A 22,597-nucleotide genomic window follows, 5' to 3' on the forward strand; every position below is an offset into this window, starting at 1 on the left:
CTGAATCTCTCTTTATAAAAAAAAAAAAAAAAAAAAGATTTTATTTATGAGATACAGGAGAGTGAGAGAGAGAGAGAGCACACGCGAGAGAGAGACAGGCAGAGGGAAAAGCAGGCTCCATGTTGGGAGCCTGACATGGGACTCCATCCCCGGTCTCCAGGATCACGCCCTGGGCTGAAGGTGGCGCTAAACCGCTGAGCCACCCGGGCTGCCCTGAATCTCTTTTTAAGAGATAAATATTTGGTGTGCCGGGCTGGCTCAGTTGGTGGAGCATGGCTCTTGATCCCGGGGTTGCAGGTTTGAGTCCCACATTGAGCGTTATGATTACTTAAAAAGTAAAATCTTAAAGAAGATAAGAACTCTATGGAGTCTAATAACTTCTGATGCTTGATGGTGACCTACCACAATGGAAGTTTCATTTTCTGATAAATGGTGACAGAAAATATTAGCTTTAATAATCAGGCATATAGCAAATTCCTGCTCAGTGCCTTTGAATTTTTAATCTGCTTTATTGAGGTATAATTTATATGGAATAAAATTGAATTTTAAGTATGCAATTTGAATTTTGACCAATACATTTACAATTGTGTCACTACTACCACAATTATAAGCTGCTATAACATTTTCACCACCTCCCCATACTTCCATGCCCCTTGGCAGTGAATCTTTCCCACCAATTGATCATAGTGTATAATCCATTTACTCTATTGTTGAATTTGGTTTGCTATATTTTGTCGAGGATCTTTGCATCTGTGCTCATAAGGGATACTGACCTATCATTTTCTTTCCTTATAGTATCTGGTTTGGGTGTCACGGTAATGCTGACCTCCTATAATGAGTTCTGGCCTTTGGCAACCACTTCCTTGCTTTCTGTCCTCTAATTTTGCCCTCCTTAGGATTTCAAATAAATAAAATCATACTGTATGTAGTCTTTTGTATCTGACTCTTTAACTTGGGATAGTGCTTTTAAGATTCACCTATGTCTTTGCATGTACCAGTTTATTCCTTTGTTATTGCTGGGTAGCATTCTGTCGTGTGGTTATACTACAATTTGTTTATTCTGCAGTTGATTAACATTTGGATTAGTTCTAGGTTTTGACTGTTATGAAGGATGCTGCTATTAACACTTGAGTACAGTTCTTCATGTGGCCATATATTTTCAGTTTTCTTGGGTAAAGACTTAGGAGTGAGGTTGCTAGGTCATGTGGTAAGTGTATGTTTTACTTTATAAGAAACCAAGAACCAGTTTTCCAAAGTGGTGGTACCCATTTTTCATGGCCATTGTTTAGGGATGAGAGTTCCAGATGCTCCACTCTACGTCAGGACTTGGTATGATTAGCCTCTTTAATTTTGGCCATTCTAGTAGGTGTGCAGTGGTATCTCATTGTGGTCTTAATTTGCATTTCCCTGATTCTAAAAGGAAAAACCTATAGTTTTCTACCTGTGTGGAGCAAAACCGAGTGCTTCCTCCTGTGTTTTTCTCCTGGGTATCTTTTACTACTCATGCAAAATGTATAACTTCTAGTACCAAATATGTGGGTTGTTTTTCCTCCCACCAAGCAATTTTCTGTGACACGGCTAGGTGGCCTACACTTCAACTAAATTCTGACACTATTTACCCAGAGATAACATTGGATCTCTCAGGTAAAGGCCTTAGTCCTATAAGAATACCCCTCCCTCATCCTTCTGCTTTGGATAGTAGTCACAAATCTAGGTCAGAAGACCAATTAACTATAGATTTAGATTCCAACAGCCCCTCCATGGATTCTACTAATTTGCTAGAGTGGCTCACTGAACTCAGGGCAACATGGTTTCCAAGTTTATTAAAGATAAATACAGATGAACAGCTAGATGAAGAGCTACATAGGGTGAGGTTTGGGAGGGTCCTAAGTGTAGGAGCTTCTGTCGCTATGAAGTTGGGGCGTATCACCCTCCCAGTATGGATGTGTTGGCAACCTGGAAGTTCTCTGAACCCCCTGCTATTGAGACTTTATGGAGGCTTCCTCATGTAGGCATGATCAATTATTAATTCCATGTTCAGCCCTGCTACCCTCTCTAGAGGATAGGGCTGAAAATTCCAGATTTCTAATCATGGGTTGGTCTTAATTGGTCCCCATCCAGAAGCCACCCAGGAGCTCATTCAGAGTTACCTCAACAGAACAAAACATGCTACTTGTGCTTATCACCTAGGATTTAACATGGGTTTTAGGAGCCCGGTGTCAAGGAAGAGATCAAAAACCAAATATTAAAACAAGATGCTCCCAGCGTTCTTATCACTTAGGAAATTAGAAGGGTTTTAGGAGTTCTGTGCCAGCAACCAGGGGCAGAGACCGATATATATTTTTTTCTATTATCTCACACTGATGATTAATGATATTCAGTAGCTGTTCATGGCCTATTGGCCACTTGTATATTTACTTTGGAGAAATGTCTGTTCAGATCTTTTGCCCATATTTTACTGGTGGTCGTCTATTTTTGCGTTATAAGAGTTCTTTCTGTATTCTGGATACAAGTCCTTTATCATGTGTGTCTTACATATCTTTTCTCCTATCTGTCATGCTTTTTCATTTTCATGATAGGAATTTTGGTAAAGCACAAGGTATCAATTTTTTTCTCTTATATGTTGAATTTTTTGTGTCTTACTCTAAGAAATTTTGCCTAACTCAAGATAAGGATTTCATCTTTCTCTCCTAGGAGTTTTCTAGTTTTAGTTCTTATATTTAGACCTGTGGTCTATTTTGAGTTCCTTTGCACTTAACATGTGAGGGAAGGATTGTGGGTCATTCTTTTATGTACAGATAGCCAATTGTTCAAGCATTGTTTAGTTAAACTAATCTTGCCTCATTGACCACATGTATATGTATGTATGTGTATCAGTCTATTTCTGGGTCCTCTGTTCTGTTCACTTGATCTCTATATAGATCTATCTTCATGCCAGAAACACTGTTTTGATTGTTGTAGCTTTATAGTAACTCTTAAAATTAGTGTAAGTCCTCTAACTTTATTCTTTATCATAATAGTTTTCATTTCCCTAAGTCCTGTGCATTTCCATGTAAATTTTAGGATGATTTTGGCATTTTCAACAAAAATCTTGCTGGGATTTTTACTGGGATTACATTTTATCAACAGATCACTTGGCAGAAATTGACATCTTAATGAGAATTCTTATCTGGGCTTTGACTTTTGGATATTCATTTTAATTTACCAATATCCATGAAGCAAATTTTATTTATTTATTTATTTATATAGTGTTTTTACTAATAGTCTGTAGAAACACTGGGAAGAATTTTTGTCAAGTATTCCCAGCTTCTCCTTACGTTCCTGAATAAAGATTTTTTTTAAAAATGTATTTTATTTATTCCTGAGAGAGAGAGAGAAAGAGGCAGAGACACAGGCAGAGGGAGAAGCAAGGGAGCCCTATGTGGGACTCGATCCCCGGACTCCAGGATCACGCTCTGGGCTGAAGGCAGGTGCTAAACCGCTGAACCACCCACGGATCCCATTTTTGATCTTTAAAACTATTAAACCCCATACAAGCCAGTGACATTATTTATCTCATTTTAAGCCTAGATCTTATCATCCTCACTTAAAAGTAATACAGTTATCCTCCAGGTCAGTGCCTCTCAAATTATTGTTTCAAAACATTCTTAGCATCCTATACAGGGTAGTGAGTGGCTTTAGCATTTTTTTGAATAGTACCTGGCACCCTAAATTACTTGACAGAATTTTAATTTGGGGAGATTCGTTCCTGGCATGGTATTAGTGGTGGTGCAAAATGTAAACTGCTGATGGGAGCAATTGAGGAAGTCCTAAATCTGGCTTTCCTTTCCTAAATTTAAGATAGAAATGTAGGAAAGAGATTGGAAAACAACCCTCCACATATTGGAAAATGTAATAGTCTGTGCCTTAAAAAGTTTGCTTAAGTCTCTGTTTCCTTTAATCATTTTCCACTGACCAGTCTTAATTTAAAAAACAGATAATTTGAATGTTGGAAGTGGTCTCCGTTTTTAGGATTCTAGGTTAAAAAAAAATAATGAAATAGGTGAAATTCTGTTGTTTGAAATGGCCAGAGTATTTTCATAAATAGAGGCATAACCAAAATTATTAGCTGGTACTAGAACCACTGCCTACTCCTTACTTTAATAGAAATTTTAATCTAGAGAAGCAATCTCTTACACTGGGTTTTGTTACAGCTAGTCCTCCTCGATTTGTGACAGTAGAAGAACTTCTAGAGACAGCGAAAGGAGTCACTAACATGGCTTTAGCCCATGAAATTGTAGTAAATGGAGACTTTCGGATTAAACCGGTTGAATTACCAGAAGACAGGTAAGGCGGTTACTGAGTTACCTTGTTTAGTGGAACTCTACCATTTTCCAGTTCTGGAAAGGTCTTCTTCACTTGGTGTCAGTATATTTAGGTGTATTTTTTCCTTTTGTATGTTGCTAAAACAAAACAACCAAAAAAACCCCACCCAACAATACATCTGTACTTGGAATTACTAGTGTTTGGAAATGGATCTCAGGACCACTGATCATAAGTAAAAGGTCTAGGAAATCTGTGGACAGCTTTCATGTCAGCTTCTCCCTACTGCTTAAGACTTAGCTGTCCTATCTTGTGTTTTCATTGTATTGTTTCATTCATTGCTTGTAACTATCATATCGTACTATAAGTGTTGGTTTACTAGTGTTCTTCACCAGATTGTAAGCTCTACAAAGACAAGGACTATGCATTATTCTCTAGGTTCATAGCACTTAGCACATATCATATTGAATTTAAAACTCTTGATTGTAAGGTGTATCTTTTAAAATGTATTGTCATAAGAAAGAAAAATCATTGCCTGTTTTAATTGTAAAAGTCCCATATAAATATTGGGAGTCTGTTAGCCAAGGAGGAGGAATGGCTGCTAGGTTGCCAAGCTATGTGTTGCCAACATGAATCTTCTATGACTTTACAAATATTTTTTTAAAGATTTTATTTATTCATGAGAGACAGAGAGAGAGAGAGAGAGAAGCAGAGACACAGGCAGAGGGAGAAGGAGGCTCCCTGCAGGGAACCCAATGTGGGACTCTATCCTGGGTCTCCAAGATCACGCCCTGGACTGAAGGTGGCGCTAAACCGCTGAGCCACCCAGGCTGCCCTACAGACAATTTTTATGTTCTGTAAAGATAGTACTTTTTCACCTTAATAATGAAGAATTACTTGTTTTGCTTTCACAATATAAAGACTGTGGGCTTTTTTTTTTTTTAAGATTTTATTTTTAAGTAATCACTATATCCAACATGGGGCTCAAACTCTTAACCTTGAGATCATGCTCTACCACCTGAGCCAGCCAAGCACCCCTAAAGATTGGTTTTAATGAGATGCCATATATTAGCTATTACAATTTGGTACCTAATTGAGCAATTCCCTCATGTATCACATAGGAATAGGATATTTTCTGTATTTCTATATTTTCTTTTATTTCAAGTCCTTCGGTCTTTATATGTGCTGAATTGTTATCTTAAACTACCTAATCAAAAAAATGTTAAACTTGCTGGTATCAGGGAAAATTAAGAAAATAGTTCTGAACTATTCGATATGCTTATTATCATATGGTACTGTTATATACTATTAATTGGCCCAATGTCTTATGTCAAATTAGTTGAAAATTAATTTGGTATTTTTTGAAATAAATTGCTTTTTATTTTAAATACCTCACTTGTGAGGTATTTATTGAAATAAAGCACTAAACTACAAATAAGATATGTGATTGACAAGTATATTTGGGACATCTTTCTGATGTTCATCCAAATTATTTTAAAATTTTCTCAACCTAAACCCATAGAATTTGTGCTTTTAAAGGTGATTTGAGGCTTAAATATTTTGTTTTTTCTTTTTTCATTTGTTTCCAGCTTGGAGAAGAGAGTAAAGGAGATTGTACATAAAGCTTTTTGGGATTGCTTGAGTGTCCAGCTAAGTGAAGACCCTCCAACATATGACCATGCCATCAAACTTGTTGGAGAAATCAAAGAGGTGAGGCAAAGAGCAAATTGTGGTGCTTTTCTAGTGTGTTATGAGTATTCAAACTCTCTGTGTTATTGTGCCAAAGACTTGAAAGAAATAGAAGGATTGAGAAGTTAAAGTTCTTCCTAAAATGTGGATTAATAACTATTTTTGCCTCTATGCCCTTATTAAAATTTGAAATAAGCTATGATAACCTGAAGGCTTTACTTTGTAAATGAAGGTATGTATGTACGTATGTGTGTGTGTGTGTGTGTGTGTGTGTGTGTATTTATATAGATTTATTTAGAGGTGCGTTGGTGACTCAGTCAGTTCTGGGATCAAGCCCCACGTCTGGCTCCATGCTCAGTGTAGAGTCTGCTTTTCCCTCTACCCCTCTCCCTGTTCATGTTTGCTTTTATGTGCATGCTCTCTTTCTCTCTCTCTAATAAAATTTATCTTTAAAAAAATTATTTATTTTGAGAGAGAGTGTGCACACACATGCACAGGGGCAGGGTCAGAAGGAGAGGGGGAGGAGAATCTCAAGTAGACTCTGTACTGAGCATGGAGCCGAACATGGGGCTTAGTCTCATGACCCTGAATTCATGACCAGCCAAAACCAAGAGTCGGATGCCATCCAGGCACTGCTGGAGGCTTATATTTTTTAAGACAGAATTATTTAAAGAAAAAAAATTACTTTACAGTATTGGTGATTTTTTAAAATTTTAATAGGTGTGGATATATTCAGTATATAATGGCCAAAAAGTGGGATCCCTGGGTGGCGCAGCGGTTTAGCGCCTGCCTTTGGCCCGGGGCGTGATCCTGGAGACCGGGGATCAAATCCCACGTCGGGCTCCCGGTACATGGAGCCTGCTTCTCCCTCTGCCTATGTCTCTGCTTCTCTCTCTCTCTGTGTGTGACTATCATAAATAAATAAAAAATAAAAAAAAAAAAATTCAAAAGATCCTTCTTAAAAAAAAAAAAAAAAAAAATGGCCAAAAAGTGATTTCGGTCTGTGGGATAGAGAAGGCATTAAATGGAAGTTAAGATTCTTTTTGCAAATATCTTTAGCAGTAGTATCAAAGAAGAAATGTGTCCATGGCTCAGTCAGTAGAGCATGTGATTCTTCATCTCAGAATTGTGAGTTCGAGCCCCATGTTGGGTGTAGAGCCTACTTTAAAAATAAAGAAATGATTCGTAAACATATTTTCTGTAGATTTGTTAAGTTAGAAGTTAAAATATGTATCACAGTAACAATTGTGTTACAGTAACAATTGATAAGCCCTTATTTGGGTAATTGTAAATTCCTTTGCATATATTCAAAAGTGATGTCTAAGAAACTTTGATTAAACTTGATTATGCTCTCTTGTAGACACTCTTATCTTTCTTGCTGCCTGGTCACACTAGACTGAGAAACCAGATAACAGAGGTCTTGGATCTGGATCTGATAAAGCAAGAAGCAGAGAATGGGGCCTTAGACATTTCAAAGCTGGCAGAATTCATTATTGGCATGATGGGGACCCTGTGTGCACCTGCTCGAGATGAGGAAGTCAAGAAACTAAAGGACATTAAGGAAATTGTGCCCCTTTTCAGGTATGGGAATTGTGTTAATTGCCTTTAGTGTGCTTAAAATACAGAGCCTCTTTTCTTTTTTTTTTTTTAAATTTACTTATTCATCTTAGTGTGAGGAGGGGCAGAGGGAGAGAGAGAGAGAGAGAATCTCAAGCAGACTCCCCACTGAGCACGTATGCAGGGCTCAATCAGAGCCTGTTTTCAAATTTAGACTTCTTCAAGTATAGATATTCATGAATTAAAAATTAAAAAAGCAAACACTTTATAAAATATAGAAAAGTCAAAAGAAGGAAAAAAATCACCCATAAGTTTACCATCTAAAGGCAAAATCACTGTTAATCATGTTGATTTTGTTATGTTTTCCCCCCCTCAACTTTTTTTTTTTAAGACACATTTATTCAGCATCACAATCAGACTATTACATTTAGCAATCAACAGCATGGGTGCAAAAAAAAAAAAAAAAACCCTACATTAAAACCCTTGTTGGAATGCTTTACACTTTCCACAGAGCAGAAACTAAAATAACCTGTTATACAGTTAGTCACAAATACTGTCCCCGAGTTTTTTGCCCATACACATGAGTATTGTCTAAAACATGTCTTCTTTGTAGCAGCTAGGCCCTGCCACCACTGTGCTTGGCTGAGTTCACAACTCTGTTGTAACCTGTAGCTTCCCTGTCACTTCTCTGGCTCTCCTCTCCTGCTAAGCTTTGTTTCTTGGCAGTAATTAAAACCTTCTGCCAGTGCCATAGCTGCTGCTGCTGCTGGAACCACCATAGCCACCTTGGTTTCGTGGCTTGGCAAAGTATTGGCCTCCACCACCATAGGGGCCAGAGCTTCTGCCTCCAAAATTTCCTCCTTTCATGGGTCCAAAATTTGAGGATTGATTGTTGTAATTGCCAAAATCGTTATAGCTTCCACCACCTCCAAAGTTGCTTCCATCATTACCAAATCCGTTATAGCCATCCCCACTGCCACCGTATCCACCACCACCTCGACTGCCACCGAAACCACCTCAACCACTGAAGGTCCCTCCGCGACCAAAGTTGTCATTCCCACTAAAACCACCTCCACGACCACTACCAAAGTTTCCAGAACCACTTCGGCCTCTTTGGCTGGATGATGCACTAGCCATCTCTTGCTTTGATAGAGCTTTCCTTTCCTTTTTTTTTTTTTTTTTTAAAGATTTTATTTATTCATGAAAGACACAGAGAGAGAGAGAGGCAGAGACACAGGCAGAGGGAGAAGCAGGCTCCATGCAAGGAGCCCAACGTGAGACTCGATCCCACAGTCTCCAGGTTCACGCCCTGGACCAAAGGCAGGAGCCAAACCGCTGAGCCACCCAGGGATCCCCCTGATAGGGCTTTGCTTACTTCACAGTTGTGGCCATTCACAGTATGGTATTTTTGAATGACAATCTTGTCTACTGAGTCATGGTCATCAAATGTCACAAAAGCAAAACCTCTCTTTTTGCCACTGCCTTGGTCAGTCATGATCTCAATCACTTCAGTTTTCCCATACTGTTCAAAATAATCTCTTAGATGATGTTCTTCAGTGTCTTCTTTAATGCCACCAACAAAAATCTTTTTCACAGTTAAGTGAGCACCAGGTCTTTGAGAATCTTCTCTTGAGACAGCCCTCTTTGGTTCCACACTCTTCCATCCACCTTGTGTGGCCTTGTATTCATGGCTGTTTCCACCTCCTTCACGGTGGCACTCATGACAAACCCAAAGCCTCTGGAGCGCTTGGTGTTTGGATCTCTCATTACCACACAGTCCCTAAGCATCCCCCATTGCTCAGAATGGCTCCTCAGTCTTTCATCAGTTGTTTCAAAGCTCAAACCTCCGATGAAGAGCTTCCACAACTGCTCAGGCTCTTTGGGAGACTTTGACTTAGACATGATGGCAATGGGAGGGGAGATTTTAACGAAGCTTACTCGGTGGCATCCAGGGGCAGAAAGGCCCCCCTCAGCAATTTATTTAGAAAAATACCAAACTTACAGAAAAGTTGTAAAAACAGTGCAGTTAATACTCATATATCCTTTACACAGATATATATCCTTTACACTCATATATTCATTGTTTTAAGGCTTTATTTATTTGAGAGAGAAAGAGAGAGCATGGTGGAGGAGGGATAGGAGGGGGAGCGAGACAGAATCTCAAGCAGGCTCCACACTTAGCGCAGAGCCCAACACAGGGCTCAATCTCATGACCCTGAGATCGTGACCTAAGCTAAAATTAAGAATCAAATGCCCAACCAACTATGCCACCCAGATGCCAAGCAACTAATGCCTCCAGACATTGTGACATTTTAGCCTTAAATGAGCAGGTATCTCTCAAGAATGTGACATTCTTCTATGTAATCAAAAAACAGAGGCACCTGACTGATTCAGTTACTAGAGTGTGTGATTCTTTTTTTTTTTTTAAAGATTTTATTTATTTATTCATGAGATACACAGAGAGAGGGAGAGAGAGGCAGAGATACAGGCAGAGGGAGAAGCAGGCTCCATGCAGGGAGCCCGACATGGGACTCAATCCCGGGTCTCCAGGATCACGCCCTGGGCTGAAGGTGGCACTAAACCGCTGAGCCACCTGGGCTGCCCTCCCATCTTTTTTTTTTTTTTTTTTAATTTAAATTCAGTTTGCCAACATATGGTGTAACACCTAGTGTTCATCCCTCAAGTGCCCTCCTTAATGCCTGTTACCCAGTTACCCCATCCCCCACCCACTCAAATAAATAAAATCTTAAAAGAGTTGTGTGCTTTACAGACTGAGCCAGCCAGGTGCCCCAAATTTGTATAATTTTTATGTTAGTATTATTGAGGAAGGATTGACACAACACTGTCTGAGAATTTGACTTTTGGATAACTGCTTAGCTCTGTTTTTCTATAAACAGATAAAGGTGTTATGTATCAAAATGCTACCATACAACATTGCTTATTGGGAAAGTGATCTCTGATTGATAAATTGCATCTGGTCTAAAAGAAATGATAATGAACTATAAGTACTGGATGGGACACCATACTTGGATATCCTTTAGGGTAGTAGCTTTTATAACCGGTCATGGCCCTAGTGGAGATACTAGAAGCCATGCCATAGAATTATTACAAAACCTATTAGCATATGAGGCTTGTAAGCCAGGTGGCTCCCACATATCTGTCTGCTCTTGGCTGATACTGTAACATGCTGAAGAGGAATGCTTGATGCTGCCTTGTTGGCCATCTGTGTGAATAGATGATGCCAGACTGTGGCTTATGGTAGTCTCGTGAGCCCAAATGTTCAATTGAATCTAAGAAGACCTCCTGGTGGGCATGATAGGCCTTTTTCTATGAACATTATACCCTAATCATTTCACTTTTTTTCTAATTGAAAGTGTCATTGAGATAATTTTACATTCATGTGAAGTTTTGAGAAATAATACAGTACACTTTATCCAGTATCTCCTAAAACTAACATTTTGCAAAACTATAGTGTATCACAACTAGAATATTGACCTTGATACAATCCAGTGATCTCACTTAGATTTCCAGTTTCACTTGTATGCATTTGTGTGCATGTATATTAATTTTTATATAACTTCATCCCTTGTTTAAGTTTGTGTATTCACCACTGCATTCAAGATAGTGGACAGTTCCAGCACCACAGGATCCTTTTTATAACCAACTTTTAATTAATTAATTAATTTATTTATTTACTTACTTATTTTTAAAGATTTTATTTATTTATTCATAGAGACAGAGAGAGGCGGAGACACAGGCAGAGAGAGAAGCAGGCTCCATGCAGGGAGCCTGACGTGGGACTCAATCCAGGGTCTCCAGGATCACGCCCTGGGCTGCAGGTGGCGCTAAACCGCTGAGCCACCGGGGCTGCCCCCAACTTATTTTTTAAAACTCCCCATAAGCATTTGCAGTGGCTGCAAAATACTCATTTGCATAAATATAGTTGACTATTACTCTATTAACATGGACAGTTGGAGGACTTATAATTATTTACCATTTAATCCTGCCATGAACATCTTTGTGCACAAAACTTTTTTCTTTTTTCTTTTTTTTTTTTTTTGAAAGATTTATTTTTATTTATTTATGATAGAGAGAAAGGCAGAAACAGGCTCCATGCTGGGAGCCTGACGTGGGACTCGATCCCGGGACTCCAGGATCACGCCCTGGGCCAAAGGCAGGCGCAAAAGCGCTGAGCCACCCAGGGATCCCCAACTTTTTTCTATATTTTAGGTTGTTTCCTAACTATAAGTTCTTAAATAGTATTACTGTGTCAGAGGATAGGAACAGTTTTAAGACTCTCATTGCATGTTGCCAAATTGCTTTCCCAAAAGTTCCTTTCAGGTTCAGCTTTCTTGATATTATATAAGGATTTGGTACATCAAAAATACTCTGCATTGTGAAGTTACCTCAGGGTTTAGAAAGCTTTGAAAAGATCTCCCAAAAAGGGGCACCTGGCTGGCTCAGTCCATAGAGTGTGTGACTCTTAATCTCAGAGTCATGAGTTCAAGCCCCCTGTTGGGTATGGAGATTACTTAAAAATAAAATCTTAAAAAAAAAAAAAAAGAACAAAAAGCAAACAACTCCTAAATATTGATTTATTTATTCAACAGACTCTTATCGAGCATCTGTTATGTGCTAGGCATGGTGCTGGATGTGAGAAATAGTAAGAGCTTCTAATAAGGACACGTGAGGAGTTCCTAGGAAGTGAGTCCCCTAGGGAGATAGCTTGCCACAAACTCAACCTAAATCAAATTCCTACTAGGAAGAGAAAGGATTGGGAGCCTGGCAAAGTGGGAGTCCACCCACTGTTGAAAGGGAGGCAGCTGATTGTGGCCATGATGGAATGTGGGCCCCTGTTGTCAGATCTTTTGATTTTTCAGGAAAAGCTGAAAATGGAGGTTTTTAAAAACACTTTGTGAGCACAAATGTGTTTGTGGGCTACTCCAGTCCGCGGCTGCCAGTTGGCAGTGTCCAACAGTCTCTGGTCTGCAGTAGGTGGATTTGGGGAACTGCTAAGGAACGTTCAGAGAGAAGACGCAGAATGTCCCCTGGAGAAGTGGGCTGTCCCATGTATTGGGGACATGGACAGGATGGCAGGGGAGAGGCCATGAATTGTTCCTCAGACTGTGTATCTTTTCCGTAATAAACTCACTCACACGTATGGTCATTGCATCATACGGTGTTTGGTCAGTCCCAGAGGGTGTCAGGAGACTCAGAGGACATTTGACCCTGTTCTTCCTTCCATGTGGGGCCACACCCAAGCCTGTACCTTGGGTTCTCAATCACCTCCTGCAAGTAGGTCACTTAGCAGCTCCCAGCCCCTGGAGAGAGTGGTTATGGTACATGATGGGCAGGACTGAAGGGATCCTTAGTATCGAGTCAGGTCTGCCCATTGGGTACATTCAGAGTGTGGACTTGTAGTTAACTGCCACAAAACTAGAACAGAAAACATGCCCTGAAACAGAGCCTGGGAGAGGAGGAGATGAGAAAAGAGAGTTCATATTCTTTCTTTCCTAGGAGAGTGAATTAACCTGTATGAGAGTAGAGACTGGGTGGCCAGCTCTCTGTCCTTGACCCGGGGTCCTGGTTGTCCTTCTTTTGTGGCTTCCAGGAGCGCTGACCCAGTGCCGAGGAATGAGTTCTAGCCTAGACAGGCAGTGAGGGAGCTGTGTTTTCTTGGAGGTATGGTGTGGAGGAGTGGGGACAGAAGGCAGCTTAAAAATTTGCAGTCTTTTTAATCCATTATTTAAATTTTTGTGTTTTCTAAATTTTTCTTTTTTTAAAAAAAAGTTATTTGGTATTTATTTTTTGTTAGGTAATCTTTATGCCCAGTGTGGGGCTCATAATCAATGACCCCGGGGTCAAGAGTTGCATGCTGATCCAGCCAGGTACCCCCTCTAAATTTGTTTTTCTTAATCTACACTCTTAGAATTTTCCAATTTGCTGCCCTCTCTGAGATGGAAAGCCTTTCTAAATCTGTTCCCCTCATTCCTCAAAACAGCACTTCCTTTACAAGTGCCCAGTTCTAAATGCTTTTCTCCCCTTTCTCGCAGGGCAATTTTTTCTGTGTTGGACCTAATGAAAGTGGACATGGCGAACTTTGCTGTCACTAGCATTAGGCCGCATCTCATGCAGCAATCAGTTGAATATGAAAGGAAGAAGTTTCAGCAGCTTTTGGAGAAGCAGCCAAGTACGTCTAATGCTTTATGGTGTCCTGCACTCTGTTTTTCCATTTCAGGGCTGTAGTTTGTTGCACAACTATACCGTTTTCAAAACAAAGCTAAAATTCTGTTTGAGAGCGTTCTAATTTCAAGACCAAAAAGCACAAGACTTTGGACTTGACAATGGACAAGCAAGAGAAACAAGTAGAATATAAGAATAGAAATTTAAAAGAACAAAGAGGTCTTAAATTAAATGGGTTTTTGATGAAAACCCCAGTTTGGGGTAAATCGTATGCTTGGCCTTGATTTTTTAAAACATGACAAACTTCTTGTGACTGTTTAATTCACTTGCCCCTCTCTCTGAGGTAAATGAGGAATTTTACTTTGCCTCCATTTTATATTGCAGAAAATCCTTGTGGTTTTATACCCAGAAGTCTCATTTTCGTAAGCCTCTCAGACAGCTTCAGGAAAACAGGATCATAGAATCCAAACCTGGGTTGCATTTCTAGGGTGTTTTTAGGGGGGTTCTGCATTGACAGTTGATGTTCTGGGTAAATTAGAGTCTCTGGATCCAATTTATTACGAGTTCCACTTAGACTCTAACTTTGGCAACTCCAAAATGAAAATGGCAATCTCTTTTTAGATCCTGTTGCCTGACCAGAATAGCTATTAATGCTGCACCCAGAGCAGGTGTTCATGCAGCCGCAGACAGAGAAAGCCAAGGTGGTCCAGGAGGGGTCAGGAAAGAGCGGAGTAGAAGAAACAGTACCAGGAGAAGATGGGCTGATGCTGCACACGAGGCATGTGCCAGGGCTGCATGTGCATTATCATTTGTAACCTCACACCAGAAGCCTACGAGGGAGACCCTATCATTTTAACCCCATTTTACAGATGTGGAAATTGATCTTGAGAAATTTTTGACCAGAACTGATTGACCACTGCGTTCACTTTCTCAACTGGTGTTGTCCTGCCTTTGAGGAGGCCTTCAGGCTTGCGACGGAAGAGCCTCAATGGGAGAGTCAAGTGCCAACAGCCCGGGTGCAGCAGAGGAGCCACTGCTGCACTCCCCAAGCCAGTTGCTCTCAGACTTCCTCCTCATATGTAAAAGCAGGTGGACTATGGAGTGTGCTGCCTACAGAAGGCTAAAGGGCCGGTATGGCTGCCCAGCAGGACGTCCGTGCCACCAGTGTGCTGGCGGAGGTGCGTCCTGCAGCGGTGAAAAGTGGACACCTACCATGCCATTGGCCGCCCACTTGGTTGGAAGGTGGCCTTCGCCAGCAGAGCTGCAGCACGTTCTGGGACCTGTCAGAGGGACCAGTTCTGAGACCTGCTCCCATAATGTGGATTAAAAAACCTCATCTTTCTCTTATGCTCCTCAGAATCCATGGTGTGTTTCTCAGCTTAGAAAAGGAGGGAGCGCATGAGGGCAGATGAAAGACACTTGAGCTCCTGTTGACAGTGCTCCAGATGCCTCCGAAGACACGTCGTATGGGTGCCAGAGCTCACCCCCTATGAGGCTGAAAGCAAACCGGCTTGCTGGGAGGCTAAGATCCAGACAAGGGAAGGGCCTCCTTTTCAGTGTGGAGGATATTTTACACTGGGAAACTGTCACCAGTGTCTCATCCCATCTGTCTCTGGGCAAGAATTTCTGCATCTCACTGAGCTAGAGTCCTCAGAGCTCCCAGCCTGGTCTCCTGCGGTGGTCCGGGTGGGAGTGAAGAGGGTGGTCTGTTGAACCATCAGGAGGGAGCAAGGCCTGGCTACGTGCTTTGTATTCACTATCTTGTTTAATCCCCAGAACTGCCAATGAGGTGGTATTGTACATCTCTTTGTTAGGAATCTGATAATCCTTAGCTAGTAATTGGCAATACTGTGATTTAAACTGAGTTTTATTTGATTCCAAAGTCCATATGCTATATATATATTTATATATAGCACACCTTCAGGATGATCTTCCTTAAAGTCATTCCGAGAAGCCTCCCTCCTGAGTGTCATAGTAATGTTCACAGCCTTGTTTTTCACAGATTCCCTGGACTTTGTCACCCAATGGCTGGAAGAAGCCGCAGATGACCTTATGAATCAGAAGTATAAAAATGCTCTGCCAGCTGGGGGAGGGGCCACTGGCTCTGAGGATAGTCCCATGCCAAATCCTGTGGCTGTCCAGAATTATGCCTACCTGAAGCTTCTGAAATGGGACCACCTGCAGAAACCTTTCCCCGAAGTAGGTGCTCCAGAGCAGTCTAACCACTCATTTCTTTTTGTGCTGCAGAACTTTAAAAAAATAATAATACTTTTGTTACTATACAGCTCTCTTACCAGAAAATCTCCCCTTTTAAATTGAACAATTCAGTGGGTTTTTAGTCTATTTACAGTTACAGAGCCATTACCACAATTTAATTTCAAAACATTTTCATCACACCAAAAAGAAACCCTGTGCCCATTAGCAGTCACTACCCTTTCCTCCCTCTCTTCCCCCTTGGCAACCACTAATCTGCTTCCTGTCTCCGTGGATTTGCCTACTCTGGACGTTTCCTATAAATGGGAGCCTACCATATTGACCTTTTGTGTCTGGCTTCTTTGACTAAGCATCATGTTCATCCATATTGTAGCATGTATCAATACTTCATTTATTTTCATTTTTATTTTTTTATTAAAAGATTTTATTTATTCATGAGAGACACAGAGAGAGAGAGGGAGGCAGAGACACAGGCAGAGTCTTTTTTACTGTGAAAAACATAATATGGGGATCCCTGGGTGACGCAGCGGTTTAGCGCCTGCCTTTGGCCCAGGGCGCGATCCTGGAGACCTGGGATCGAATCCCACGTCAGGCTCCCGGTGCATGGAGCCTGCTTCTCCCTCTGCCTATGTCTCTGCCTCTCTCTCTCTCTCTCTCTCTGTGTGACTATCATAAATAAATAAAATCTTAAAAAAAGAAAAAGAAAAGAAAAACATAATACAAAATTTACCATCCTTTTTTCTTTTTTTTAATTTTTTAAAAGTAGGCTCTACACCCAGCCAGGGGCTCATACTCACAACCCCGAGATCAAGAGTCACATGTTGCACCAGCTGAGCCAGCCGGGTACCCCCAAATTTACCATCTTTAAATGTACAGTTCAGTGGCATTAAGGATGTTCTCATGATTGTGCCACCATCACCACTATCCTTCTCCAGAACTTTTCCATCTTCACAAATTCAAAATCTTTAAATACTTAATGCCTTTAAACACACCTCATTCCTCCTTCCCTACAGCCCCTGGCAACCAGCATTCTACTTTGTGTCTCTGGATCTGACTGCTCTGGGTGCCTCAGAGGCTGGAATCCTACAGCATTTGTCCTTTTGTGTCTGGGTTACATCACTCAGCAGATTGTCTTCAAGGCTCATCCATGTTGTGTGTCAGCGTTTTCTTTTTAAGGCTGACCAATATTCCAGAGTATGGCTGTACCACATCTTGTTGATTCATTCTTCAGTTGATGGACATTTTGGTTGTTTCCACGTTGTGGCTGTTGTGAATTGTGCTGCTCTGAGCATATGTGTGCAGGTGTTTGTGGGGGCACATGTCTTCAGTTCTCCTGGGTAAATACCAAGGATGAGAATTACGGGGTCACGTGGTGGCTCTAAGTGTAACACCTGGAAGGGCTGCCAGGCAGTCTCCCCCAGTGGCCCCATCCCATTCCCATCCCCCAGCAGCGTGTGGGGCTTCCGGTTTGTGCTGCTGAGCTGCTGGACTGTTTTACACAACTCGATTAAAACCATGACAGTGATGTTGCTTTTCAGTTTTATCTAAATAATAGTTTCCCATTCCGCATAGAGCATTAAAAAAAAAAAGTAAAACTTCTTCACAATAAGTACCTCTGACTCAGTGGCCCGTTAAGAAGATGACTAACAAGGGATTGCGGTCATCTTGTCTGCAGCGTGCTGGCTTGGTGTGTAAACCATCACCTCAGTTTTGAGGGCACTCAGGCTTTTTATCTCTAGCCTCAGAACCTGCTACTTCTCTGAATCTTTCTCATCTAAGTTCCTGATTTTTCCTTTCAAGACACTATAAGCCTAAGGCTTTCCTCTTGCCCCTGAATTCCCTGTTTTGTGCCAAAGGAAGCTTTAAAGAGGGTGTTGTGTTGAGGGTTGGTGGGGGAGGGAGGATTCCTTTCTGAAGAGTGGCATGTTCTCTCCTGGAGGGCAGTTTGCAGACTGACGTATCTTAAAATACAGCTGTGGGGGAGATGGTGTTTTCCTTGGACATGGATATCTACCCTCAGGATTGATCGTTGGAAATCTTGTGTATCCTAAACTCCAGTCTTGAGCAAAGCTGGGATGCTGCTGGGTAACAGAGCGGAGTCAAGGGAGAGGCTCAGTCTGCCACAGCATCTCTGTTGAACAATAGAGGATCCTGAATCTTCAAAGGTAGTTTTTATTCCTGGAGAAGAATTCTGGGCTAAGACCCTGAATTGTTAATGTCTTGCTTTGGTGTGTCAGTTTCTTATAGCAAGACTGGTCCTTAACATTTATTTGGTTCACCTGTAAAAACTCTGATCAGAAGGCATAACTCCTCAGCTTTTCTAGTGCTCTTTCCCTAACCCCACCCACCACCCCTCCAACGGCCGCCCATGGGGGTGCTTTGGCCTGGTGGGACCCACAGGTGTCTAGCACCGGGGATGCAGTGGTGGAAGTTCACTCCCTGCTTTCGGGAGGCTTTGGCTTGTTATTTGTCATTCCTCCTTTTCCTACTTACCATTTCTTTTTCATGTTCTTTATTCACTTACCACTTCTTAGGGCCTCCTTTGTGCTAGATACTGAGGGGACACCAAGGTGAATAACTTAGGCTCTCCCTTCAAGCAGCTTCTCCCCTCCTTCCCTCCAGGTGCTCTGGCTGGGGTGACTGGCTGGCTGCTTTGCCCAGGCCTTGGTGGGGGAAGTGTTCGCAGGACTCGGGAGTTCCAGTTTTAAAGCCAGCACAGCCCTGGACCAACTGGGATGAGTTGGTCTCTCGGCTCCCTTCCTACCTCATTACTCTTTCCTGTCTAATGATACAACTCCTAGTTATCGAGTATTGGCTCTGCTAGCCCACTTTCTATCCCTGGTCTTCCATCCCAAAGACAGCCCTGTGAAGCAGGAGTCCTCACTTCATAGAGGGCTCAGAGGGTTGAAGAAATTTGCATGAGCAGAGATTTCAGTGAGGGTGGGCCTCCTGTCCTTACTGTGCTCTATGGAAGTCGGAAGGAGAAAGGGGCTCTGAGGTGGAAGGGTGGTTCACGCAGACTCCCTTAAGCTCTGAAATGACTAGAAAATGCTGAGGGAACCTGTGGAGGCATGTGTGGGAGCTGTGGCCTCACTGCCCTCTGCTGGCCAGCCTGTGTCTCCAGCTCAAGGACCATTTCTGTGTATCCATTACAGACCGTGTTGATGGACCAGGTTCGCTTCCAAGAACTCCAGCTCCAACTGGAGCAGCTGACCATCCTGGGGGCCGTGTTGCTGGTCTCTTTCAGCATGGCAGCCCCAGGAATTTCCAGCCAGGCTGACTTTGCTGAGAAACTCAAGATGATCGTGAAGATTCTGCTAACAGATATGCATCTGCCGTAAGTGGCCGCAAGCTGGGGGGGGGGGGGGGTTAGAGTGGGGATGGGGCTGGGAGGGATGGGGGGAGGTGGGAGGCAGCAGTAGCAGAACACAGACTAGGATGAGGTCTCCCGATGTGGGGAGATCCCGGGGCTGCTCTCCAGGAACTGAGAGATGCCCTTGCTCCCTGGTTTTCTCGTCCCAGCAGAATTTATTCAGGTTCATACGAATGGCGTTACAGTCGATGCTAGGATTGGCAAGGCTCTAGGAGAGTAGCTTTCACATGTTTAGGACCAGGACCCACAGGAGGAAATTCCTTTTCCGTTGTGACCTGCTACACACTTCAAAGACACACATGCCTGAAATAGAAACTTCACAAAGTGAAACTTACTCTATGCTTAGTACAAATTCTTAGAACTTAAAAAAAAAAAAATATCAGTTGCTACTCACTGAATTGTTCTCACAACCTGCTAACAGGTTGGGCCACACAGCCCTAGGGAAAGGTCCTATAAGAAGCAGGTGGCCTTCCCCCCTGAGTCCCTGGGCTGTGGACAGTTTCCTGCCCTCTGCACATTCCTTGTGACCATTCTGTGTTGTGTAGAAGTGGATCAGATTGATCCAGCAGCATGGACCCACACCTGTGCGGGGGCAGCTTGCTGGTCTGCTCTTGCAGAGACATCTGGTCAGGTGGTTCATGGGTTCACAGCATGTAGAATGTTTTCTTAATGGTTACAAGTAAACACCATATCTGACAAGGTCCGGATCAGAAGATTCCTCGAGAATGTCCCCAGACACATTCATCCTCACCAAACGGCAATTCTTTTCTTTCTTTCTTTTTTTTTTTTTTTTTTTTTAAGATTTTATTTATTTATTCATGAGAGACACAGAGAGGCAGAGACACAGGCAGAGGGAGAAGCAGGGTCCCTGCAGGGAGCCTGATGCAGGGCTCGATCCCAGGACCTCAGGATCATGCCCTGAGCCAAAGCAGATGCTCAACCACTGAGCCACCCAGGCGTCCCCCAAACAGGAATTTTCTTGCCAAGTTCGCACAAGACATGCACATGTCCAGTGTGATGAGGGGTGTGTGCACATGTGGTGTTAGGCCAGGAGGGGGCTGCTGATCTGAGGCCCTTGCACGGGGCATCCCTGGGCTGTCACCAAGGTCCCCCCACCCCCAGCAGACCTGGTTGTCCACTGCCTAAAGCTACTGATAAGGGGGCCTGTCTGGCGCTTCCTTACGAGTCCAGGCCTGCACTGTTGGGTCCACGCTGGCACTCGGGTCGGCAGAGTTGGTACCAGCAGTGAGTCTCAAGGCTCTGACATTTGCTCTCACTGCTTCTACTATACAAAGGGTCCAGGTCCAGGACAAAGGCCTTAGAGAAAACCCACCAGCAGGAGGGCTCCCCATAGATACCCTAGGAGAGCCCTAGGACTCCGGGAAATCAAGATGCTAATTTTCTTAACTTTGGGATTTCAATTTTATTTATTCTTTTAAACTAGTTCATACATTCCCATGTTTCAAAAATCAAAAAGGGACAGAAGGGTTTCCAATGAAAACTTCCTCTCCCGCTCCTGTCCCACAGCTCCCAAATTTTGGGTTCAGGCTTCTTGCAGCACACAGAGCTAGCCAGAGGTTGGGTTTGGGGTTGTTAGTGCTGGGAGAGCCTGAGCCCTCCCCTTCCCGGTGTCCTTTCCAGCAGAGAGCACAGGAGTCCCCTGAGTCCAGTGTGCACAGCCTGAAAGGGCGGGGGCAGAGAAGAGAGCCCCAGATTTTCTCTTTGAACATGTCAGTCTGTGAATGGGTGATGGTGACTCTTCTCAGGGCTTGGTCTCTTATTTGGCTTGAGTGGGGGGAGACGTGCACTTTGTTTATGGGCTCTTTCTTCCCTGCCTTCTCCTCTCCTTTCTCAAGCTCCTTCCATCTGAAGGATGCCCTGACTACCATCGGGGAGAAGGTCTGCCTGGAGGTGAGCAGCTGCCTTGCCCTGTGTGGGCTCACTCCCTTCACCGCGGAAAAGGAGGCCGTGCTCAAGGGCCAGATCCAGGCTGTGGCCAATCCCGACGACCCCATCCGCAGGATCATGGGTATGACTGGGGGGGGAAGATGGGCGGCAGGGATGTGCCCTTGGAGGGGCTGGCAGACTGGCCCCTCTGAAGAAATTTGGAAGATTTTGATAGGTTGTGAGTGCTGATGAGTGAGGAGAGTGAGTAATAATTCCCAGCAATGAGAGCAACCCAGAGGTTTGGACAAGTGACCAGGAAGCTGTCATTGTTCTGGGAGCTTTGACTTAGGAATCACAGGCTTTGTTCACAACCCTGCTTCAGCACTGTGACGTAATAGAAAATATATGTAGTGGTCACTCCCCCCCCCCCCCCCCCCCGCCCCCATTCCTAGCACAGAGCTCCTAAAATTCTTGTAATTTCCTAAGTGATAAGAGCACTAGAAGTATCTTTTGTTCTAAGATTGGTCTTTGACCTGGATCCTGACACAGAGGATCCTTTGGAATTTCCTGGGTGATAGGAGTGCCTTTTGTTTTAATGAGAGGACTCTGGGTGGGCTCTGAAGGACCAAGCCATGATTAGAAGCTCGGCGTTTTCAGTCGCACGCCCTCTATGCTCCAAGAGAGGGGATAGGGGCTGGAAATGCCTATGATGAAGCCTCTATAAATAACCCAGGAGTACAGGGTTTGGGGAACATATCCATGTAATGGGAGGGTGATGTACCCAACTGCACAAAAGCTCCTGCCCTCGACTCTCCCAGACCTCACCCTATCTTGTTCTGGTTTTCATTTGTATCCAAATTCTTTATTATCTAATAAGCTAGTAAACATACGTGTTTCCCTGAGTTCTGTGAGCTGTTCTAGCCAATAATCAAAATCCAAGGGAGAGGATCATGGGAACCTCCACTTTGTAGCCAAATCAGCAGGAGCTGTGTGTGTCCTGGGGACCTGCTACTCGCAGTTGGCATCTGAAGGTTGCGGGGGGTCAGCCTCGCGGGACTGAGCCCGATGTGTGGGATGTGACACTGCCTCCAGGCAGTGACAGAATGGGGTACAATTGTAGGACACCCCACCGGTGTAGCAGAGAATCACTGGGTGTGGGGAGCCCCTGCCCTCCCCCACATCTGGGGCTGGAGTGTTTGGGATGTGGGGTGAGAGTGAAGGAGGAGCAGGGGTTTTCTCCACAAGCACCTGCTGCATGGCTTGAGCAGGTGACCAGATGCTTGAGGTTCCTCATCTCTACGGGGAATAATAGGGACAACCCTGCACGGTTGCTGGAGGACCACAGGGCGGGAGATCTATAGAGTGCTTATCAGAGTGCCCGCAGCGCATCGC

The 22,597-nt window shown here is 43.2% G+C and overlaps 1 protein-coding gene across 4 annotated transcripts in view; it reads left to right on the plus strand.

The window, feature by feature from the left end:
- TCP11L1 (t-complex 11 like 1) overlaps positions 1-22,597 on the plus strand; it is a 38,744-nt gene that overhangs the window by 9,989 nt on the left and 6,158 nt on the right. For all 4 annotated transcript variants that reach the window (XM_072791062.1, XM_072791064.1, XM_072791065.1 and 1 more), the window contains exons 3-9: positions 4,194-4,326; positions 5,892-6,012; positions 7,352-7,572; positions 13,602-13,738; positions 15,734-15,930; positions 19,101-19,282; positions 21,175-21,347. In XM_072791062.1, the coding sequence (XP_072647163.1) occupies positions 4,194-4,326; positions 5,892-6,012; positions 7,352-7,572; positions 13,602-13,738; positions 15,734-15,930; positions 19,101-19,282; positions 21,175-21,347 (1,164 nt within the window). The remainder of the gene's footprint in view (positions 1-4,193; positions 4,327-5,891; positions 6,013-7,351; positions 7,573-13,601; positions 13,739-15,733; positions 15,931-19,100; positions 19,283-21,174; positions 21,348-22,597) is intronic.

Source organism: Canis lupus, chromosome 21 (genome assembly GCF_048164855.1).
Source record: "Canis lupus baileyi chromosome 21, mCanLup2.hap1, whole genome shotgun sequence".
Classification (NCBI taxonomy): domain Eukaryota; kingdom Metazoa; phylum Chordata; class Mammalia; order Carnivora; family Canidae; genus Canis; species Canis lupus.